General features: G+C 48.5%; 1 protein-coding gene across 5 annotated transcripts in view; it reads right to left on the bottom strand.

Moving 5' to 3' along the window:
• Positions 1–2,680: 2,680 nt before the first annotated feature.
• The window catches only part of ST6GAL2 (ST6 beta-galactoside alpha-2,6-sialyltransferase 2), a 76,080-nt gene continuing 62,662 nt past the window's right edge, over positions 2,681–16,098 (bottom strand). For all 5 annotated transcript variants that reach the window (XM_021087112.2, XM_003124855.5, XM_005662348.4 and 2 more), the window contains exon 6: positions 2,681–8,019. In XM_021087112.2, the coding sequence (XP_020942771.2) occupies positions 7,766–8,019 (254 nt within the window). In that variant the 3' untranslated portion in view covers positions 2,681–7,765. The remainder of the gene's footprint in view (positions 8,020–16,098) is intronic.

Here is a 16,098-nt window from a genome sequence, read left to right as displayed (position 1 = left end):
AGTTTACAGGCTGCCAGTGTTCCCTGTTGGCTTTCTTGACGCCAGAGCCACTCTCTCCACTGGGTTGTGACAAACACAGAGACTGGCTTGTCATAACAGCATAGAAATGGTACTTGATGGACATGTACCATTCAGATGCCTGTTAGTGTTCCGGGATGTAGAAAACCTGAGTCCTTTGTCACATCCCCAAAATTTCAAAGCACAGTTTCTCAAAATACTCAAAGTCTAATTATCCTCCAGAGCTGAGCCCTTGCACTATGGGGTACGGGGGTGTTTGAGCACCAGAGCAGTGTCCCAGGGACAGGCTGCTTTAAAAAGCCTGACCTGGAGTTCCCACTGTGGTGCAATGGCAGGATCAACAGCATCTCTGCAGCGCTGGGACAAAGGTTTAATCGCTTGCCCGGCCTTAAGATCTGGCATTGCTGCAACTGCAAAGTAGGTTGAAACCGCAGCTGGGATGTGATCCCTGGCCCAGGAACTCCCAATGCCCAGGGGAGGCCAAAAAGGGGAAAAAAGCCTGACCTAAGGCTTCCAAGCAGGGGCTTTGAATGAGATGAGGACTGCAAGCGAGGCTCTGTTCCCTGGCTGTGGCACTGCGGGCTGACCCCACTTGGCTGCAGCTGCTATTACACCGACCTTACAGGTGTGTGAGGCCCACATGCCCACCATCCTCCACGAGGCTGGCCTACCTAGTTCGGGGTGTTTTGCATTCCAATTGGGGCTCTGCAGACCCTTTCTGTAAAGGGCCAGATGATAAACGCTTCAGGCTTGGGGGCTATAAGGTCTCTGTTGCAACTACTTGATTCTTGGTATGAAGCAGCCCTGGATAAGATGTTAGCACATGAACATGGCTGTGGCCCAATAAAACTTTATTGACAAAAGTAAGCCGTGGACCACCGTTTGCTGCTCCTGCTGGGATGAGTGGTCAGCAGAGTTTTGGTTCCAGAGGGCCTTGATCCTGGCAGATTCAGCACCCCCGAGTTTCCTGAGCACAGCACTTGGTGCCCCCACTCCCCACCAGGCACCTGCAGCCTGAGACACTTGTAATGGGTCCCATAGTCCTCTCTTCGCTGCCACATCTGTGTTTTCATTTTGGTCCCAGGCTGCCTCATCCCCTCATCCTTCCAGGGCCCCCCTCCAGTCCTTCCCAATTGGGCTACATTTTTAAAAAAAGCTTTACTGCAGTAGAGTTGATTATAGTGTTGTGTTAATTTCTGCTGTACAGCACAGTGATTCAGCCATGTACATGCACGTATCCGTTCCCATATAGATGATCACAAAACACTGGGTACAGTTCTGTGTGCCATATAGCAGGTCCCTGCTGACCATCCATTCCATATACCTCAGTGGACATATGCCCATCGCAAACCCCCAGTCCATCCCTCCCCTACACCTGTTCCTTTTGGTCACCATAAGTCTGTTTTCAACTGTGAGACTGTATCTGTTTTCTAAGTAAGTTTATTCATGTCATTTTTTTAGATTCCACATACAGTGCTAACATATGGTATTTGTCCTTCTCTGACTTACTTCACTTAATATCATATGTCTAGGTCCATCCATGTTGCTGTGAATGGCATTATTTTGTTCTTTTTTATGGCTGAGTAGTATTCCATTGTGTATATGTACCCCATCTTCTTAATCGGTTCCCCTGTTGATGGACACTTAGTTGCTTCCGTGTCTTAGCTATTGTGAATAGTGCTGCAATGAACAGCGGAGTGCATGTATGTGTTCAAATTATGGTTTTGTCTAGATTTTACATTATTTTATGCTTTTTAGGGCTGCACTTGAGGCATATGGAGGTTCCCAGGTTATGGGTTGAATCGGAGCTGCAGCTGTTGGCCTATGCCACAGCCACAGCAACGCAGGATCTGAACTGCGTCTGCAACCTATACCACAGCTCACAGCAATGCTGGATCCTTAACCCACTGAGGGAGGCCAGGGATCGAACCTGCAGCCTTCTGTTTCCTGGTTGGATTCGTTTCTGCTACACTACAACAGGAACTCCCCCTTATTTTTTTTTTTTTTTTGTCCAGATTTGAATGAGCTGGAAGCAGGCTGCCATCCTGCAGGGGGTAAAGCCTGAGGACAAGCCGGGGTGTGGGAGCCCCTCTGGTCCAGCATAACCATAAGAGGGGATTTGTTCCCCGGCTCCCCAGCTGCCCAGGTCAAACCCTGGGCCCTGTCTTCAAGGGTTCCCTCACATTCGCACCAGAAAGAGCAATTTCTCGGAGCCTAATTAACTGATGCCCTTCAGGTGGCAAGTAGGGAGACAGCAAGGGGCAGGTGACATGTGATGGGTCAGGTGCCTTCCATGTCTCCAGGTTTTCCTCAAATCACTTGTTTAAATTGTCTGAGACTAAAAGCCCTGTCACCTGTGAGGCAATCAATCAATCGAAATGCTTGGATAACCAAGTCAACATCAGGAGCTGTCAGCCTAGTGATGCCTTTTCTGATGGCTTTCACTGGGGCTGTTCTGGTCTGGCAGTGAACTTCTGGGAGAGTGATGGACCCCACCTCTGTCTCAGGCCCGGCTGTGTCCACACTCAGCGCCTGAAGTCCTGCTGGTGTGACTCTTTTGACAATCTTCCAATCAGATCTCGGCTTTGTGCCTCCCCCCCCCCCCCGCCCCCCAAGGGACAGCCCGCCGGTATGTGCAGCTTCTCCAAATGAAAACAGAAACTTCTAGACAAATCGTGAACATGTTTTATTTACAAGAGAAAAGTCTGTACACTGTGTACACATAAAAATATACAAAACCAAAATAGAAAATAGCAAAGTGTTAAACCGTGTATAAACACTTTTAAAATGGGACTCCTGGAAAACCTCAAGCCTTAAGTAGTCTGCAGAGGACACATTTCTGGTAAAAAAATTATTATACCAAAAAACTCCCAAAGCTGTTAAAAAAGTTCACTGGTTTCCACTGGAAAGAATTCGTACGTATTTTATCTCAAGAACAAGAGAATGTGTGGGATCATGAATGTTAGGTTTTAACAGTTCCCATGCGGTTAATTTGTGTGAAACCTTCCTAGTAAGATGACTTTTTTCCATAGAACTGAGTAAGAGTTTCTTCCCCAATCTTGCAAAAGCCAGGAGCTCTCCATCAATTTCCCATCAAAGTTCACAGTCAAGTTAGGCTTCTGATGAGGATGCAACCTTCAGGCAGTAGTTCAACCCTTCCAATGCCGTTTCGATATTTCTGCTGCACTTGTTCATGTGGCCTGAACCGTGCAAAATGAATGTAGGGGAAGCCTTCTTTTTTGTGGTTGTTTAAACAGAAGGACCTAACATTTACTTACTTCTCTTAAAAAGCTGCTGTTTGCATAATTAAAACCAAATTTACTGTAAACATTTCAGAAAGAAAGTGGGATGACAAAAGACAACAGAAAAGCAACCATGTGTGTAGATAAGTATATATACAATTACATAACTATATCTACATACACACTGTTTGTAACAAGAATAAGAACTGTATCGGTATCTTTAATTCTTTAAATTCCATTAGCCCAAGCTGGTCGCGAAGGTTGCTGGATCATTTCTTCTTACTAAAAGGCTTCATCCACTTAATAAAACAAGAGTTCAGAACTCACAACTTATTTCCTTGAAAGAGAAATACCTTTCATTTACCAAATTGTGGAAATAATACCCGAGAGACAGAAACATGCAAAATAATTTCACGATGGAAATATCCAAGGTATAAAAAGCAACTTTGAACTCAGGAATACTTTACCTAAGCGCTTGATTTCTACAGGCAGCCACCCTCATCAGCTGTGGAACCACTAGGAGTCCTAAGTTATCAGCAAGTGAGAGACAACATCATCCATATGATGAAAATATTCAGATACTGTCTGGCCTATACATTCAGTCATGTGTTTCTGGACGAATCTCCCAACTGCTGGCTCCACCTCTCTCCACAGCTAAGCTGCAACGGTTCCAGGTCACCCTGGCCACCAGCCCCAACCGTGCACTGTGCGTTGATCTCTAAGAATAAGGCTGGAGAGGGAGTTCCCATTGTGGCTCAGCAGTAATGAACCCGACTAGTATCCACGAGGACGTGGGTTCGATCCCTGGCCTGGCTCAGTGGGTTAAGGATCCAGCATTGCCGTGATCTGTAGTGTAGGTCACAGACACGGCTTGAATCTGGTGTTGCTGTGGCTATGGTGTTCGCTGGCAGCTGCAGTTCCAATTTGACCCCGAGCCTGGGAACTTCCATATGCCGCATCCATGGCTCTAAAAAGCAGGAAAAAAAAAAAAAAAAAAAAAAAAAAAGGGCAGGAGAGAGCTTTAATTGGGTCTTATATGCACATGAAATTCCTCCACCACCTGCCATGACTCACGTGAGCCAGATTCCACCTGACACAGCCAAAGAGGACCTAATTAATTCAGTGGCTGTGAGTGTCTCTGCCCGGGTCAGCCCACAGCATCAGGTTATTAATCTGTTCCACCCAGATGAACAGGCTTATGAACATGTAACCGGGTGAGCTGGGGCAGCTTCCAACAGTTACTTTCATTCCCAATTTTGAAAATGCTAATGATGATTTCAGCATGGCTTTGTCCAGATGCTAGGCTACCGTGACAATGACCACTGGAAAGTGTGGGACAGAGGAAGCTCCTACTGATGGGCTGAGGTGCAGGACGCATGGCCAGAGCTGTGGACTCGGGGTCCTTGAGCTCTATGTCCAGCGGACGAGGACAGACCTCATGACCAAAAGGTGAGCAAAAGCCCTCTCAGCACTCACCCTGAGGCTGTGCTTTGTACCTGCAGCTCCTCGCTGTCCATCTCCTTCCCTGCACCTGAGGGGAAGGTGACATGCTGGCATTCCCTGGGGACTGTCCCTCCTATCTGGAAGGGGCCGGGGAACTGTGCTGGGGAGAAACTGGAGACGAGTTGTCACTCAGGTCAGTGTCTGTTTCACTGTGGTAACAACAGCAACAAAAAAGTAAGTGAAATTCTGGAAATGTAAAGCCACCTGACCTCAGCAGTCTTGAGCGTGATAAAAGGGCCACCACTTAATGGCTTCTGATTATCGGCATCCCTTCACAGAGAGGTGGGTGGTTGGAAGGGGCGAAGCCTGGAAGAAAAGAGCAGGGCACCATTTCCCATAACTCCTGCGTGGAAGGACCCTGTGTTTATTGCAGGTCAGTAGACGGGGCACTTGTGGACTTAAGGTCTGGCCACATGCTGCCACTTAGAACCAATCTGGTTAACACGAGAAACAGTCATCCCATCAGCTCTAACTGCCTAGTACTTTTGAGCAGCTACGCAATTTAAACTTTTACAAAGAAGAAAGTCCAGCCCATGTTATAGTCATACGTGCACCCCATTTTCTCAGTGTCTACCAGAGCCCAGACCCCATAATGGTTTTCAAGGCCATAATAAATCCAAAACTTTGCATTAAATTTTCTTATGTTCTCCAGTCTTCCTTATGACCTCTGTGAGACTGAAAGTTTGTTTTAAAGTACATGTGTTACAACAAAATGTATTTAAAGATCTCTGAAGTGTACTTTGGGGCTTTTGAACTTGACTGTTTACATGGACCCCTGGTACCTTTTCCCGGCCCATGATCTCATGCCACCTAAGGGGCAGCCCTGGACAGAGAGAGGCCAGTGGGGAAATCAGGTAGGAAGACTGTTAAAGGAACGTCATAAGCATCTGAGGGGCAGATCTTGGAGGGTCCAGGGAGGGACAAAGTGGCTGGACTGCTCATCCCCAGTCAGAGCCACCTCCCAGCGCCCAGAGTCACTGAACGCATCACTTGCTAAATAGCGGACAAGACAAGATCTCGCTCTTTCGGGAATCCAGGGAGAAAAGTGGTCTGGCCACGTCTGCTCAGACAGAAACCAACGTTCTGGACAGAATTAGCCATCCCTTCTCACAGGCCTGGAAGCAAAGCTCTCCAGGTGGGCTTTTAGGGGATACTGTCACCACTGAGGCTTTTCAATGACCCTCGAATTCGCTCTGACAGTAAGCCGCAAGACAGGGCTGGGACCAGACCCGATTTCTGTGGTGTAGACCAACCGGACAGAGCAACCAGCTTCTGTCAACCACTCTTGCTCAGGAAAATAACTCATTTTGGAACAAAAACCCTTTTGCACTAAACTCTCCTGAAATCCACAGACTTGCAAAGGAGCACATACTGAATTAAGCTGCTCCTGTCATTGACCAGAACCCCTCACTGTACCACTGAGATATATTTTGGTTATAGATTGAAATCACATGTTTAACTAAGTATTCCAAAATGTCTCTGTTTCATTAGAATCACAGTAAAAACACTCCCCGCCCCCCACTGTATCCGTGACGAAAGTTGAGATTACAACAAAACAAACTGGTTCAGTGAACACACTGGGTGACAAGCTTCCTGCTCCTGCCTGTCCCTTGGAGGTATATACTATTTTCCAGGCTGGGAAAGTGTGAGGCGTTCGCGCAACTGTATGAAGTATATGGCTTTGTTATGTTGCCAATGTAAAACATAGCTGTGAAAACAAGGGTGAGGTTGGAGTTCCCTTCGTGGCTCAGTGGTTAATGAGCCCAACTAGGAACCATGAGGATGTGGGTTCAGTCCCTGGCCTTGCTCAGTGGGTTAAAGATCTGGCATTGCTGTGAGCTGTAGTCACAGACAAGGCTAGGATCCCGTGTGGCTGTGGTTGTGGCTGTGGCTGTGGTGTAGGCTGGCAGTGTAGCTCCGATTTGACCCCTAGCCTAGGAACCTCCATATACCGTGGATGCAGCCCTAAAAAGCGAAAAAAACCCAAAAACAAAAAACCAAGGGTGGGATTCTTAAACATCTGTCTGCAGGAAGAATTCATGGAAAGCAGCACATCACTGTCAGGATGCCAACAGCTGATAGGAACCTGCAAGAAAAATGCATGAGACAGATATCTGTGCAGCCCTGGACACAAAGGGATGGCTCCGGGCTGGAAGGAATCCCCCCTATGGGGTCAGGAGAGCACCTGTAGCTAGAAGACTTCAGGGCGAGCTGGCAGGTGAGGCCAGAAAAGCTGGGGTCCAGGATGGCCCTGTTGCCCCCAAATCTGTATTTACCTGCCGCTGTGTTCCGGCGCCTGGGGGCCTCCCAATCAACTAAGGAAATAGTGCAAGAAAACAAGGTGCTTCCTGGGGCTGCTTCTCGCGTCAGCTTTTCTTGGACTGCTCGCTCAGGAAAGGTACTCCACGGCTTTAGAAAGGTGTGAATTTTAGAAATACACAGAGCAAAGCCCTCGCTGGGCAGCGGGGAGCAGAGATGGAGAGGCCAGGGGCCGGAGAGCCCTCATGGGATGTGCTGTGTGTGTGTGGGGGGGGGTCCTGTGTGACCACAGACACAGCTGGGTGACAGTCCAAAGTACGTCCTCTCCCCTAGGGACTTTCACAAGAAATGCATGTGCCTGTGACACAGCAGCTGTGACAGGGACTGACCCTCCAGGGACAAACCATGTGTCAGGCGTGTCACTGAGCCCTGAAGCTGAAACCAGCCCTGACTACTGAGGTGCCCACCATAAAGACAAGAGTGACATTCAGGAGCTATGCACCTGTTTGTAATAATTTGCTTTTTTCTCCCAGCTCTCCTTTAAAAAAAAATTTTTTTTACATCTTTCTTGAGTTTATTCCTTTGAATTCCATTTCTATATTCAAAGCAGTTGTCAGAACTCGATGGCTTAAAAAGGGACGGACACCACGGCCAGCACTACCTTACAGCTGCAGGCGGAAGGCCGCTGCCTCCAGGGCGCCTTCCAGCATCTCCGGATGCAGAGCCGGCTGGACAGGCGGGCCTCAGGCACCCGGCGGGCAGCGCACAGCCCGCAGCCCGGGCAGCACCACCTTGCCCTTGCGGTGCAGGTCGCCCTGCGCGCCCGTGTTGAGCCGCTGCACCAGCAGCTTCTCGTAGAGCAGTGGGTGGTAGGCGCCCAGCGTGCAGGCGGCGTCGTAGTACAGCTCATGGTAGTGGCACAGCTCGGTCTGCCGCTCCGACGGGACGTACTCGTAGACGTGCACCTCGCTGCACAGGCTCATCATGAGCAGGACGCCTGTGGGGGAGGGGAGACGGCCGTGAGCGACTGGGGAGGGGCCCCCGCTGTGGGGGCAGGGCCAGGGTCCTGGCCTCCTTGTGAGTCTATGCTCTGTCTTCTTCACTGCCATCTGAGACCTGCCCTTCCCACTAGATGCGGAGGATTTGAGGTCAGCTCTGCACCCTATTCATCTTTTGTTAGGAGTGGGGAGCAGGGTGTCCGGTGGAGACTTAAGGATCCATGCTTGTTGAATGATTATACCATCTGCTTTCCTGCTTTTGAAAGTGGTGGGTGGGGGTGTTTCTGGAGAAGTGATGAAAGGGTAGGGGTGGCCCAAGATGCCTGTTCTGCCTTTCCTCCTTTGTCATCCTCACTTTGTGGCTCTAAAGTTCTAACTTCCAGTGAGGGGCATGTGTGCAGCTGGTTTAGGGACCTGTTAAGACTTGAGGCTGTTATACAGTCTTTTGTCCTTGTTGACCACTGGGAGTCCAGGACCAAGAGAAGAAAAGATAAAGTGGTTGAACATCAGGACAGGACAGACAGACAGACCTGCATCCCCAAGGGAGAACATCACTGTCACACTGTCACCTTCCACCTGCATGCCCACCTGATTTGTAAGGGGAGGACTGTGACCCAAAAAAGGAATGTGTTATAAAAAGCTGACTATCAATCAAACAGGTGCTGGACAGGGAAGATTAAAGTTGCTTTCATTTCTTTCCCCCTCCCCAAAGTTTCAAATAACTATAAAACTGCATCATCACTGAGCAAATCTCATTCTGGATCTCAGCTAAAGAGCTTTTCTTTCTTTCTTTCTCTCTTTCTTTTTCTTTCTTCCTTCCTTTCTTTCTAGAGCTTTTCTTCCTTCCTTCCTTTTTCTTTTCCTTCCATCCTTCCTCCCTCCCCCACCTCCTTCCTTCCTCCCTTCCTCTTTTTTTTTGGGGGGGGTCACACATGCGGCATATGGACATTCTGGGCTAGGGATTGAATCCGAGTTGCAGCGACCACACCAGAATTCACAGCAATGCCAGGGATCGAACCTGCATCCTTAGGGATACTAGTTGGGTTCGTTACCACTGAGCCACAACAGGAACGCCCTAAGAGCTTTCTTTTCCTACTTCCACCATCACCTTTGTTAACAGCCTTCAAAGTATAGCCCTTGTTACGAAAACATAGTCACACAGTGAGTTCTGTTACAGACAAGGTTTGCCTCCAGGGGGCAATCGTATTTCTAATTAATCAATCCTGTTTGCACCATGAAAATTCCCACCACTGGAGCATGCAGAGGGAGGGGAATGACTCCTGCCACCTGGGGATCCAGGAACTTTCGGGGGCACTGACGTCTGAACCTGCAGGCTCCGCCAGGTGGGTGACGGGTGAAGTGGATGCTGTGGGTGGGGTGGGGAGTGGCAGAGAGGACAGTGATGTCCCATTTAGAAGATGTTAGCACGTGCCTGACTTGACGGCCACAAGGCTGTGGCTGAGAGTAAACCATGGTCCTAAGGGGGGGAAAGAGAGTCTTCAGGTCAAGCTCCAGGAAGCAGAAGAGCTGTTCCAAGGGCAGCGTCCAACCTTCAGGTCATGGTCAGCCCCTCCTTCCCGCCTGGTCCTACTGGCTCCCTCCTGCCCTCCCCCTTCTGTGGGCCAGTCCAATGTGACCGTGGTTCAGGTGGGACCCGGCGTGAACCAGGGACCTTCCTCTCAAAGTCACCAAGGGGTGGGCACCAGCCTGGAGCAAGGCACAGGTGACGGGACCTCTGCTTCCTGCTCAGCGTGGCTGCTCCACGAACACTTCTCTCTTCCCCACGAGACCATCCATAAGGAACTGACACAATGGATGAGAAAGCCACATGCCTGGAGAATTACATCCTTCCATTCCTGTTACCCACCTTTGATGAGCGAGGATGCCTCTGCTGTGTGTGTCTCTGGGCATCTGAGGAGCCAAGGATGGCTCAGCATTTGCCCATCAGGTTCGCGCTGGCCCAGCCCGGCTGCCCTCCCTCCCTGAGGTGCGGTGCGGGGCCACATCAAAGCATCACAGCCGCCTGTCCTGCACGCTCTGTATGTCCTCTATCTGCACACTTATTACAACAGTTTAGCTGCAGCCCTGTGAAGAGGCTTCCAGGCTGTGTCTTGCACAAAGGCATCTGATACGAGCCTGGAACTGGGTCTAGAAACCACATCCCTGTTACTGTCAGCCCATAACACAGCCTCATCCAGGGGGACTGTGGCTGGTGCGTGCCAGGTGTCGCCTCTGCAACTCTGGTCTCCAGCGGCGCCAACATTATACTTAAGGGATGTCCTTATACCTGAGGGATGTCGCTGTCCCTCCTCGAAAGCAGCTCTCAGCCTTCAGTGTGAAAGGGCAGCTTGCTTTTCATTTTCTTTTTTCTTTTTAAGGCCGCTCCCACAGCATATGGAAGTTCCCAGGCTAGGGGTCGAATCAGAGCTGCAGCTGCTGACTTAGGCCACAGCCACAGTGACACCGCATCCGAGCTGCATCTGCAACCTATGGTTGTGGCAGTGCCAGATCCTTAACCCACTGAGTGAGACCAGGGATCAAAGCTGCATCCTCATGGGCACTGTGCCACAATGGCAACTCCAGCAGCTTGCTAAAATGCAGATTCCTAGACTTGTCCCTGTCCCCAGAGACCTGGGTTCCACTGAAAAAGGTTGGGGTCCAAGAAACAGGATTTTTTTTTTTTTTTTTGCTTTCTAGGGCTAGGGGTTGAATGGGAGCTATAGCTGCCAGCCTCCACCACAGTCACAGCAACACGGGATCCGAGCTGCGTCTGCTCTACACCATAGCTCACGGTAACACTGGATCCTTAACCCACTGAGCAGGGCCAAGGATAGAACCTGCATCCAAATGGATCCTAGCCGGGTTTGTTAACCACTGAGCCACAAAGGGAACTCCAGGAAACAGGACTTTTAACAAGCGTTCCTAAACTGTCTGTGAGGAGGGGCCATTCAGAAAGCTCCTATTCGTCACAGGCAGCACTTCTTTCAAATACAAGAACAGGAGTTCCCTTCGTGGCGCAGTGGTTAACAAATCCGACTGGGAACCATGAGGTTGCGGGTTCGGTCCCTGCCCTTGCTCAGTGGGTTAATGATCCGGCGTTGCCATGAGCTGTGGTATAGGTTGCAGATGCGGCTCAGATCCCGCGTTGCTGTGGCTCTGGCGTAGGCCGGTGGCTACAGCTCCGATTCAACCCCTAGCCTGGGAACCTCCATATGCCGCGGGAGCGGCCCAAGAAATAGCAACAACAACAACAACAAAACAACAACAACAACAAAAAAAGACAAAAGATAAAAAAAAAAACAAAAAACAAAAACAAAAACAAATACAAGAACAAGGACCTACGAGAAGAATGATCATTCTTCATCATGCTAGGATGCCATGCTATGTCAAATTGCCATCAAATCTTCCAAATACTGTCAGTTTCTACAATGGCCTAGTTGTAGACCAATTACAAATGTTTCTGGACCAATGTTGGTCCACTGAGCATGTGTGGGGGACCAGGCTGGGCTCACATGTGTGTTCTTTGAAAACCTCTGCTATAAGGGATCCCCACACTGTCTCCTAAGTGACTGGACCTCTGTAGCTTGGACATTAATCTCGGTGAAACTGCTACCCACACCACCTATGAAGGACCTTGGGGTACTTCCTGCCTGTGTTAGTCCTGCCTACTATCATGGCCTTGAAGAGCTGCTAGATGCTGGAATTCATGACTGTTTCCTAGAAAGGCTTCCAGAGAGTGTGTTCTTGCTGCTAGTGAATGACTGCATTATAAATCACGTATTTATTAGACAATATAGATTTTTGTCATAAGATTGGGCTGAAAGTTATGATTTTACTGTAAGTAGGTACACTTTAGCATTTTCACATATGAGTACTTCATGTTTTAGTTTACTATTATTTTTTGGCCATGCCCATGGCATGTGGAAGTTCCCAGGCCAGGGATCAAACCCACGCCACATCAGTGACAGGATTGGATCCTTACCCCACTGCTCCACAAGAGACCTCTTAAATACTTAATATTTTACTTATTATTATTTAAAACATTTATTATAGTTGATTTACAATGTTCTGACCATTTCTGCTGTACGTAAAAGTGACCCAGTCATACATATGTATACATACTATATATATACATTCTTATTCTCACCTAAATACTTAATACTTTATTTTTTTTGTATTTTTTATTTTTTTTGTCTTTTTGCCATTTCTTTGGGCCGCTTCCGAGGCATATGGAGGTTCCCAGGCTAGGGGCTGAATCGGAGCTGTAGCCACCGGCTTACGCCAGAGCCACAGCAACGCAGGATCCGAGCCGCGTCTGCAACCTACACCACAGCTCACGGCAACACTGGATCATTAACCCACTGAGCAAGGGCAGGGACCGAACCCGCAACCTCATGGTTCCTAGTCGGACTCATTAACCACTGCGCCACGACGGCAACTCCTAAATACTTAATACTTTAAAATGACCTCTAGAGCTTCAGAAATACAGAACCTTGCCAGGTAGTTCATGGCAGTCCAAACTGAAGGCCAACAGAGGTTCAGGAAGTGGGTACTTATCTTGAGGGGTCTGCCTACTTCTTCCTGTTTTTTGCTTATCTGATAAAGACATGGTAGCAATGGTTTTCCATCTCATTCTGTGTTCCCCTAGGAACGTATGGGTTCCTGTGACCATCCTACTCTTCTTTCTCCATCTTTTTTTTTTTTTTTTTTAAATGGCTGTACCCCTGGTATTTGGAAGGCCCGGCCAGGAACTGAATCTGAGCTGAAGCTGCAACTTATGCTGCAGCTGCAGCAATGCCAGATCCTTAAGCCACTGAGCCGGGCCAGGGATCGAACTTGCACCTCCTCGGTGACCCGAGCCACTGAAGTTAGAATCTTAATCTACTGCCCCACAGTGAGAACTCTCACGTTCTCATTTATTAAGGCAGATATTACATAGAAATTTGAGTTTAGATTCAGATTCTGTCACGTAATAAATAGGCCACTAGTATTACATGGGGTTGAATCTTCACATTGCTTTTCCTGTGAGTTAACAGCACTTAGCTGAACACAAAACCCTGAAGGGAAACCTCTTCCTGCGTTAAAAAGAGGGACTAGGTGGGTGGCACTGTCTGGAGGTGCCTAACAGGTGTGGCACAATGCGGAGAGTGTGGTAGAGAAAGGGGGTGTGGGCAGTACTGACTGGGGAAGGGAGGGGGACAGGACTGGGAGAGACCGGGGCCTTCAAGTACTGTCAAGGCTCTTCACCTAAACTCAGCACGTATCGAGAACTGGGGATTTAGAGAAAGTTCCTTTGAGGAAAATAAAAGGTAAACTGAAGACCTGACCTTTAAATTTAAAAAAGGTGGCAAGCCCACAACCTCCAGTTCTTAGGATGACTTGAAGAAAGCATCTTGGGAGTTCCCTGGAGGCTCAGGGGTAGGGATCTGGCATTGTCACTGCTGTGACTGGGATCGATGCTGTGGCAAGGGTTTGATCCCTGCACGGTGAACTGACATGCTGCGGGAGTGGCCAAAAAAACCCAAACAAACCCCAAAATAAAAAAAACCCAACCCCCGCCCCCCAAAGCCAAGAACTAGTAGAAAGCATCTTAACTATTGTACCGAGAAAAACATCTAAGCATTGCTGCCAGCCTGTTTTCCGAGGGGCTGTGATGCCTTGATGCTGGGCCCTGTCATCCATAAATGATGTAACCACCACCAACACGTTTCTCAGATGATCCCTGAATGACACGGATCCGGGGCCCTGTCCGCCACCTCCCACCCACCTACCTCCCCAGTCCGCCTCTGGGTTTGATGATTTGCTACGAGGACCCACTGGGCCCAGCTCATGGTCAGTGGTTTATTACCACAGAAGGTCACAAGGGAAAACCAGCAAAAGGAAAGGCACACGGGCGAGGTCCAGGGGACACTGGGCGCGAGGTTTCGGAGCCCCCTCCCCCACGTGGATTCGCGCAGGCGCACTCGTGGAATGCCGCCCCCCAGGGGACACTGAAGACCCCGCGCAGTGGACTCGCGCAGGCGCACTCGTGGAACGCCGCTGTCCAGGGAGCTGTGCAGCGACTCTGAGCTTCAGGTTTGGAGGCGGAGCTGGTCACACAGGCACACACCAGCAACCTGGCCTCCAGAGGAAGCAGGTGCTGGGCACAGACCCCACTGCTGCAGAGACAGTGTGGGCACAGAGACCCAAACCTCTCAGGTACGGGGGCCAAGGGTCATCTTGCCAGCAGGGCTCCTTGATGATCAGCAGTCAGGCCTGCACGCTGAACCCTTTCTGCGAAGATCTCACCATATGTAAACTCAACAGTCACCTTCTTTCCTACTCATTTACCCGAGCCAGCCCCACAGGGGAAGTCACATCTGGCTATGCTAAAACTGGTATTTTTATTTTTATTTTTGCTATTTTAGGGCCACACCCGCTGCATATGGAGGTTCCCAGGCTAGGGGTCGAATCAGAGTTGTAGCTGCTGGCCTATACCATAGCCACAGCAACGTGGGGATATCAGCCACATCTGTGACCTACACTGCAGCTCACGGCAACACTAGATCCTTAACCCACTGAGCGAGATTGGGAATCGAACCTTCGTCCTCATGGATACTAGTTGGGTTCCTTAACCACTGAGCCATGACAGGAACTCCATATATATGTGTATATATATATTTTTTAAAAAATTAATTAATTAATTTCCTTTCTTAAGGCTGCTCAGGATTACCTAAAAAGCAAAATGAATATAAGTCTTCTAATGCTGTGTGGTTCTGTAAAGAATTTTTTTTTTTTTTTTTTTTTTTTTTTTTGTCTTTTTAGCTACTTCTTGGGCCGCTCCTGCGGCATATGGAGGTTCCCAGGCTAGGGGTCGAATCGAAGCTGTAGCCACCGGCCTACGCCAGAGCCACAGCAATGCGGGATCTGAGCTGTGTCTGCAACCTACACCACAGCTCACGGCAACGCCGGATCGTCAACCCACTGAGCAAGGGCAGGGACCGAACCCGCAACCTCATGGTTCCTAGTCGGATTCGTTAACCACTGCACCACGACGGGAACTCCTGTAAAGAATTTTTCAAAACATCACTTAGGGAACCTTTATGTTACATCATTTTGTTTATGGACTACCACAAAGTAACTGCTTTCCTCGCTCATCAAATTTTACTGCTTTCTATGTGGAGCCAGACTTTTTGAGAGGCAGATCAATATTTAGACACCTTTTAATATATTTTTCCAAGCCAGTCAAATAGGCACGAGGCCAGCTCTTAAAAATCTTTTGAACATCATTCAATTCATGTTGTTTCTTGGGCTAGTTTTTTACAAATGAGTCCTCATGTACAAATGAGGGATTCATTTGAAGGAAAAAAAGTGCACATTTTTCCTGGGCAATGATGACTCAAGTGGCATTCACTTGCCAAGTTACATGTTTTAAAATGTTGTATAATTCAATATAGTTATTAAACCAATTAAAAAGCATTTCTGCTGGTCTTCATAGAATGTCACATTATAGGATTCAGCATAACAAGCAGTATGTACACTTATTTACATGTCCAATACCTGGGTGACAAGCAAACTTCAACCCATGTTCAGATTATCACGAATTCTGAAAGAAGGAGGTTTCTCCTCTAAAATTCTGCTTTATGTATATAGAAGCGTTTTGTGTGCCAGAGTTTAGCAGAGTTCACCTTTGTGATCACACTAAAACTGTCTTCCTTTTCACTGGTAAGGTACTGAAAGCAACATCCAAAATCATTAACGATAATAGAATTTTCTCCTCAATACGCATATTTATTTATGTATTTATTTTTGGCTTTTCAGGGTTGCACCTGAAGCACATGGAAGTTCCCAGGCTAGGGGGCAAATCAGAGCTGAGGCTGCTGGCCTACACCACAGCCATGGCAATGCGGGACCTGAGTTGCATCTGTGACCTACACCACAGCTCAGGGCAACACAGGATCCTTAATCCACTGAGCGAGGCCAGGGATCAAACCCTCATTTTCATGGATCCTAGTCGGGTTCTTAATCCGCTGAGCCACAAACACAACTCCAACATACTCTTTTAATGAGTCGCAAAATAACCCAAGGACATAACTAAA

Source organism: Sus scrofa, chromosome 3 (genome assembly GCF_054392235.1).
Source record: "Sus scrofa isolate SSC_HxYL_T2T_F1_AM1 chromosome 3, Sscrofa_HxYL_maternal_Yorkshire_Landrace_v2.0, whole genome shotgun sequence".
Lineage (NCBI taxonomy): Eukaryota > Metazoa > Chordata > Mammalia > Artiodactyla > Suidae > Sus > Sus scrofa.
Note: the sequence above shows the minus strand (reverse complement) of the source record. Positions and strands in the feature narration are given on the sequence as shown.